The following is a 7732-nucleotide window of genomic DNA, read 5'->3' as shown; positions in this document are numbered from 1 at the left end:
GCAACTCCTGACAAGGAAACAGTATTGGATAAAGTTGAAAGGAAAATGGCTCCAGAGACACAACCTAAGACACCTCCTAAGCTTCCAGAAGAACCTACCCAAGTTAAGGCAGAAAAGCTGGTGCCTTCAGATGAGTGAGTGACTTGGCTTAGTCTGAACTGATGTAATGCATAAAGATTCTTGAAGTCAGCCCAGAAGTCATCTAAGCACTGAAAAGTGGATCCAACTTTGAATTTTAATGCTTCTAAGGTTGCTTGAAATCGGAATTCACTTATAATAAAGAGGTTCTGAACCACTTTTCCAAGTAATCATCAAATTACTGCAGTATCGAAGTTTGCCTTACGAATCCATTGCCAAAAAAATCCCTCGAATCCATCAAGAATGAGCAGAGTAATAGGAATTTGTCACGCGCTTTAAGCGCTTTCTCTTGTCCCAATGAGAGCACTATAAGCTACACAGGGAGGGATGGCATGGGGGAAAGAAGCTAAGTCAGCGCGTGTGATGAAACGCGATCGCTCTCTCTCGTTGTGGTTCCTGTGGGCACTAATATGGCTACTATGTAATCTTAACAGACTATGGAGCGCGGTGCTAGCACGTGGTGGCCCCCATGGCAAGAAGCGTATCTAATGCAAACACCGGTCTTGATTTATATTGGCTATTGGCCAATAGTATGTTCTCTGTTGTTTGACGTCAAACAGCAGGCGCTGGCAGCTCTGAAGAGAGTGAGCTCAGGCCTCTGTATTAAAAGAGGACACCTGAGAGAATGACAGCTTTGCTCTCCGCTTGTAAACCAGGGTGTCTACCGACCGGGAAAACCGGGAAAACCGGGAATTCTCAGGGATTTTGGGTAGTCTGGAAATTCTCAGGGAAAACTCAGGGAAATTGTGCTCCCATCAGGGAAAATCCACAGTAACTTTATTGAAAGGCAACGAAAGTCGCGGTAGCGCTGGCTCGATATTTTGTGAACGCATTTTTCAAATCAAGCGGCCGCTGCGGCTCGGGGAAGTGGCGCACCTCGATGCTGTCATCGCTTCGGAGCGGTGGAGTGGGAGAGAATGAGCCTAATGCGCGGCATGCGGGAACCATGAACCACGACACATCGTATCGCGCAATGTTGTCAGGGTGTTCTGTGACTACGCGGGGTAGTTCTGTATTCTTTCTCGCTCGTGCTGTGCGTTAGCGCCCAATATGGTGTTTTTGTTATCGCCGCGTGTCAAGTAACAAGCGTGATTAGTTGTAGAAGCGGTAGCAGTAGATGTAACGAGCTTGAGTTATCTTGCAAGCGATCGCGATCGTTCAGGAAGCGGATGTCTTCGACAAGGCTGGTATCTGGCAAGCCATCCCGATCGGCGAGAAAAAAGACGACGCTTGTAGGCTGTTATCGGAGAGCTCACTCGCTCGGATCCCGAGCTTCAAATATGCTATTTAGGACTCCGTGAAGAATAGAATAAGTTTCCAGGCAAGAGCTAGCGTAACTCACTGCAAGTGAAAGCTTTTTTTTTTCTTTTTTTTCCCGATGAGGGCACATGCTGAAACAAGTTTTAGGCAGTCGACCGATATTTTGGGGGGCTGCAGCTGGCAATTACCAGCCACACCACGTGGGTGTTTGCTACAAAGCCGAATTACAAAACTTTTCAGAGCCAAGGCATAGCGGCGACCGAAATTCGCGACACCAGCACGGGTCCCATTGGCTCGATTCGGCGCGCGATGTCGGAAAACAGTAACGTTTCCACCATAATCGGATGTGCCGTAATTCAGGCTGTTACCGTGCTTTCATGGGATCTTAGCCCGCAGCTATATTGCTTTTTTTTGCGAAAGCAATTGTACAGACACTCCGACGCGAATTTTATGCCTTCGCCATGATCTTCCTTATCAAGTCCAAATCGCGATTACATCACCCACGCGTCGTATGCTCCATGCGCGAGTGAAAGCGCGCGAGCGCTGCCGACGAACGGGGACCGTCTCGTTCGCGCGATGGGCACATGGAGATAGGAGTCAGCGGGTTGGGGGGTGGGGGGCTGCGTGAATCCGACAGGAAGTGCGTACTTTGTACCAGCGGGCGTGGTCGCGTGTGCCGCGGTATCTTTAGTGGGGATCAGCAGACGGCTCATACCTTTGCAGGTGTTGTGCTCTAATTGCAGAACTTCCGTTGAAGCCATAGCAGTGGCGGATTCAAGGGGGGGGGGGCGTAGCGGCGATCGCTTCCCCCCTTAAGCCAGCCCCCGCCCCCTCCCTTCAATGCCTGTCGTCCACCTCCTTTGTCAGGCTGCCTGTTGAGTTTGCCCCCTTTTTCAGGTTGCTTTGCCTGCCACTGTCCAAAAGGGGTAAAGAGAATCTTGTCCCTGCTCTCTACCTCTCTCATCGCTCTACCTTTGCCTGCTTCCCTATGCACATTTACAACGAAGGCTTCTTACGCACCGCCATTTTCCCCTCTGGGCTGTTGTGAATATGCGTGACCCACCAAAATGCACTGCTGAATGGGGGCTTCAGCCTTTGTACCCCCCCCCCCCCCCCATTAGGTACCTGAATCCGCCCCTGAGCCATAGATAGGGCACTTCTCTCAGTGCAGCGGCTGCGTTTTCTGAAGGAGCGAGCTGCCAGCCTATATTCATATAAAATTCCTCTTTGTTGCCATCGGATTTATTGTTTTGCTCTCGCGGTGAAACTTTGACTCTTTTTTTTCTAACGTGGGATGGTTTTCGATGTTTTGCGTTCGTAGAGAGCAAATGGTTCGGCTGGGCAACATGGTAGCAAATGCGTTGCATTGCTCTGAGCAACGCGCGAGGATTTGACAGCAACCCGCAGCAGCAGAACAAGCGCAATTCCACAGTGCATTGAACCCGCATTTTTATCATATATACATGTGCCACTCGGCAAGGCATTTAACTGTGACTGCTGCACTTCACGCTCAACAAAATTGATTTTTTTCACGCAAAAAATAAAAAAAAGTTTTTTCATGTTGCCATATTAGTTGAGCATTCTTGTGGCATTTTCAGTTTAAGATTAATCCTTCAGTTACTATGCCTTGCATGAAAGGTCGAATTTCAGTTTAACGAAGTTTTGATATACCTAAGCGAGTTGCCGCTTTTACCAACTTCGCTATATTGAGGTTTAACTGTTATATGTACTATTCAAATGGGATTAAGTCGTTTTTATTTTCTAACGTGCGTATTAGAGAGTGACATCACCGAGCGATATGGTCTCTACCCATCTTGACATAAAACAAAGTTCTGCTTCACTCAGGGAATTTTAGCAAAAACACTCAGGGAAAACCTGGAAAACTCAGGGAATTTAGAAAAGTCAACTCGGTAGACACCCTGGTAAACACTCCTTGCCGTGCACGACTGCAAGATTTGGCTGGGCTGTTCATAGCAGTGTCTGCATTCCGCAGGATGTTTTTTCTTTTTTTTTTTCACCAAGCACGACAGGTGGTTCATGACCCTCTTAACACACCTTCTAGCTGGAATAGCTGTGCAATGCATTAAAAGCCCAACAAAGTAGTGGCTGCTCACAGTGTATTTTTCTTTTTTCTTTTTTCTTCAAATAGGTCAAAGGCCATAGAAGTTACACCGCCTAAATCTTTGGACCGCCCAACCTCACCAGAGTTGCTGAAACCTGAAGAGACCCATCCAGTCCCACAAGCATCAACACCTATTCGTGGTGGTGAGGTGGTGGTTGTGTCTAGTGAGTGTCAGGGCTTTGCTCTATTGTTTCTTTCCTTAGCTTACTTAGCTTACTTACCGCACCATTTGTGCTATTTACTATGATACTGCTTGCCTGTTCTTGCTGTGCCCACCCAAGTGCCACTTTCGTGAACTGTCAAAATGTGTAATTCTGCCTGCCTGCACTACAGTGGAGCCTTTTTGGCCTATATTGCCCCTGGTAGAGCAACGAGCCCAGTTGCCAACGAAGATGATTCAAACCAGCTTGCACTTTATTGGTCAGCGCACTAGTGCGCGCCACGTGGTTAGCGCATTCGCGTGCAGCGAAAATGCTGCCCTCAGCCGTGGTTTGAGCGAACGCAAGCAGCTGCGGCAGGGACTCGCCGGCTCCATTGCAGCGGTAGGCCAATAAGTAGGCGGTGGTTTCTTGGCCTGCGTCAGCCAGTTGGCGCGCGCGATGGTGCAAGTTTAGCGAGCGTGTGCCAAGAAACCACATTAACCAAGACCCGCCCGGGCCGACACATGCTCGAAAAACTCGGCATAACATACGACACGCAGCACGGCATCATGGTCCAAATTCCAAGAGCAGTACGCGTGCGAATATACGTTCCACCATTGCCTCGCAACATGCACCCCCAACACCACATGGGACGGCGCAAAGCCAGGGCACAAAGCATGAACCATAGCTACTCCAACGACAAGGAAGCAGTTTTCACAGATGCAGCCCGTTATCCAGACAGGAAGAGTTTCGCGGCGGCAGTTACCAGCCATCGAGGCAAATACCTCACGAGCGTGACCGTTAACAAGGCACACGCCGAAGCGGCAGGGGAAGCGGCTATAGCACTGGCCCTCACACAGACCAAGGCCACATACGTTATCAGCGATTTGCAATTTTGCGAACGGGCGCGTCTCACAAGAGGCGTGCCACATACTACAGTGACATCCCGTACATCCAGGAGAGGTCGACTTCTATAACCGAAGGCACTTGCTGTGGATACAGGCACACACCGGACTGAGCACCCCAAGCGAAGCGGCTCACTGTGTTGCTCGAGGCAACACTCACCGAGCATCATCGGAGGAAGAGAGCCCCCGCCGGGTACGGCAAACGTCTGGGCGTGGGAGGATCGTATGACCAGGTTTCACGATATCACGACACACTACCAGTTACAGAGACGCGTATACCCATCCCCTCACGATAGGCTAAACAGGGCGCAAGCGGTACACTACAGACAATTACAAACAGATTCGTACAGAAACCCCAGACTCATGCACGCCATGTACAGTAGAACCCCGCTGATACGTTTTTGAAGGGACCGTAGGAAATAAACGTAAGAGACAGGAAACGCAAGAGCCGAAAAACAGGAAAAACGGCAAAATATTTAGTGGTACAGAATTTTATTTCAATGCTTACGAGCAGCACGAAAATTGGTGCGCTCAGCCACGATCTAGTCGACGGATAGGAACGCGGAGCTGGGGACGGCCTCATCCACAGAAATGTAATCAACATATGTGATTTTTTTTTAACACCAACAGCTGTAGGCATGAAAGAACTAAGCACACGCAATCACGACCAGCGCGGCGAGTTCGACCGCGAACCGTGCGCACGACCATGCGAGCTCCAACCAGCTCGAACTCCTCCCGTCCTCCGAGGCTCCGACAAATAACGATGATGATGAGTCTACGCCAAGGAGGTTTAAAAGAAAATTCTGGAGTGGAAGCTCTCAAAACGCCTTGCCAGCAAAAGTGAAGCCAGCTTTTGCCCACCAAAGAGCTCGGAGACATGCTCTTTTCTGGTTCAGTTCAGTTCAGTTCAGTTTTATTTCCTTAAAGGCCCCCATTCAGGGGGTGTTACATAAGGGGTGGGATTACAAATAAATGACAAACAGTGAAGATTCAATTAACATTGCAAATAAGACAAACGGCGAAGTTTCAAATTAACATAGCAGGTGATCAGTGACGCGTTCCTGGAAGGTAGATGATGAGGCAATGGTGACAATGTCATAGGGCAGGCCGTTCCAGTCTGAAGCTGCTCGGAGGAATAATGAAGCAGAAAACGTAGTGGTGCGTGATGGCGGGCGAGCAACTTGAAGTGGATGACTGGTGCGGTGGGAAATGCGTGAGGCGGCTGTGATATACGGGGCTTGATTGAGAGAAGAATAAAAGAACTTATGATAAAGGGTAAGGCTAGCAATGCGGCGACGATAAGAAAGGAGTGATAGGCCGGATTTAGCTTTCAAGGGTGAAATGCTGACGTCATATGAATATGAGGAATGAATGAATCGGGTGGCCCGATTTTGAACGCCTTCCAATGCAGTGATTAGATATGCTTGATGCGGGCTCCAGATGGCAGATGCGTATTCTAATTTTGGTCTGATAAGTGCTTTATATGCGAGTAATTTAACATGGGGTGGGGAAAGTTGGAGGTGGCGTTTAAGAAAACCGAGCGTTTTGTTCGATGCTGAAATGATGTTAGTAATATGGTGCCTACTTGGAGATCAAATGGCTTTGATCTGTTAGTGTAAGAGCTACGTTAATTATAAAATAAAAGAGCGTTGTTGCCGACAAAAGTAACCCGTCGCGGAAGTATTGGCGATTGATATCCATTAAAATTTGCCATGACTTTGAGGCTTATTTACGGAAACTAGTAACACAAAGACACACTTGCAGCAGTATCTGACCCGTAAAAGTTGCCACATTAAACTTCTCTGGCGTGCGTGGAAAACGCTCGCTTTCCTTCGCCAAATGCCGATGGTTTATCGTGCCCCTACTAAGATGGCGGGTGCAGCCGGCATCTTTTGGTGGGCACGGCTTCACTATTGCGCAATAATCGCCACTCCAGCAATTTTTTTTAACCTCCTTGGTCTACGCCAACACGATGGCAGAAGTGAATGCCAATCTCGAAGGCCTTGCTTTCGCAAGCAATTACGTCATAGACGCCATGTTCGTGCAATACAAATCTCAAAGGCCTTGCTTTCGCGAGCAATTATGTCATAAACGCCATCTTTGCAATACGAATCTTGAAGGCGATGCTTTTGTTTGCATCAATCGAGAGATCCTGTTGCTTGCACCTTACATGCGGCTAATGTTACGGTCAAACCAGGCCAAGCTGCGTGAAAATGCATCAATGACCGCTCTCTTCAGTAGTCACTCAGTCGGCTCCGAGCGCACTTCGCGACGTATCATACGGGAACGGTCCGACAGTTACGACGTAACAGCGGGGTTTCCAATACATTGTATCCTATGGGAGCTATGCCGGGACCGGCAGAAAACGACGTAACAGCTGGGAAAACGCGGCAGTGAGGAACGTAACAGCGGGGTTCTACTGTATCCAGATATTCACACTACAAACAGATGCAGCTCGTGTGGCGAGGTTGCCACGCTTAGCCACATGTTGTGGAAGTGTCGGGGCTTAATAGACAAATCGAACAGTGCCGATTCATCCGTCTCTTCCACCGCCAGCCTCCACTCGCGCTGGAAGACCGCACTGCTCAGCTCGAACCTGACAGCACAACTCTGGGCTGTCCAGCGTGCCGAGGAAGCCGCTTCGAGACAAGGTCTCGGAACCGTGTCTGCAGTGGGTGCCCAGGCCCACTAAAAAGACGCCGGACTCAAATCTCATTGATTTGACAATAAAGTTTCCGCTCCTCCCTGCGGGAGGCAATGACTAAAGGCTAAATAGCCTGACGAGGTCTTGACCTCCTGATACAGTCTGCGTCAGTGCCACATTATACACATTTACACATCAGTAACATACACATATACAAATAAGTGACATATTATACACATTTCAGTAGTATGAGACATTACTTGGTTTTACATGCTATCATATTCATTCTTTTTTTTTTCATACATATACATTCACAAAGATTTATACCTTCAGAACATGCTTACTTCTGCATACATACACAAAAATGTTTTACAAAAAACAGGCTTCTTTCTACATAATATATCTTCAGAATATATTTTTCATGAGTAGCTGCACCAAATCTCTACACACTTCTGTTGTTCTGCACTGCTTCAAGTGATCAAAAACAATTTTTCTGTGCAAGTCTTGCTCCGAAATTGACCCA

At 48.3% G+C, this 7732-nt stretch overlaps 1 protein-coding gene across 1 annotated transcript in view; it reads left to right on the top strand.

Moving 5' to 3' along the window:
• Window positions 1-7732, top strand: part of LOC119379539 (serine/threonine-protein kinase 10) — a gene marked incomplete at both ends in the record, with an annotated part of 32978 nt that continues 25246 nt past the window's right edge. Inside the window, 2 exon segments of the mRNA XM_049412006.1 lie at window positions 1-134; window positions 3548-3684. Coding sequence (XP_049267963.1) covers window positions 1-134; window positions 3548-3684 — 271 coding nt within the window.

The sequence above is a fragment of the Rhipicephalus sanguineus genome, chromosome 1 (assembly GCF_013339695.2).
Source record: "Rhipicephalus sanguineus isolate Rsan-2018 chromosome 1, BIME_Rsan_1.4, whole genome shotgun sequence".
Lineage (NCBI taxonomy): Eukaryota > Metazoa > Arthropoda > Arachnida > Ixodida > Ixodidae > Rhipicephalus > Rhipicephalus sanguineus.
Note: the sequence above shows the minus strand (reverse complement) of the source record. Positions and strands in the feature narration are given on the sequence as shown.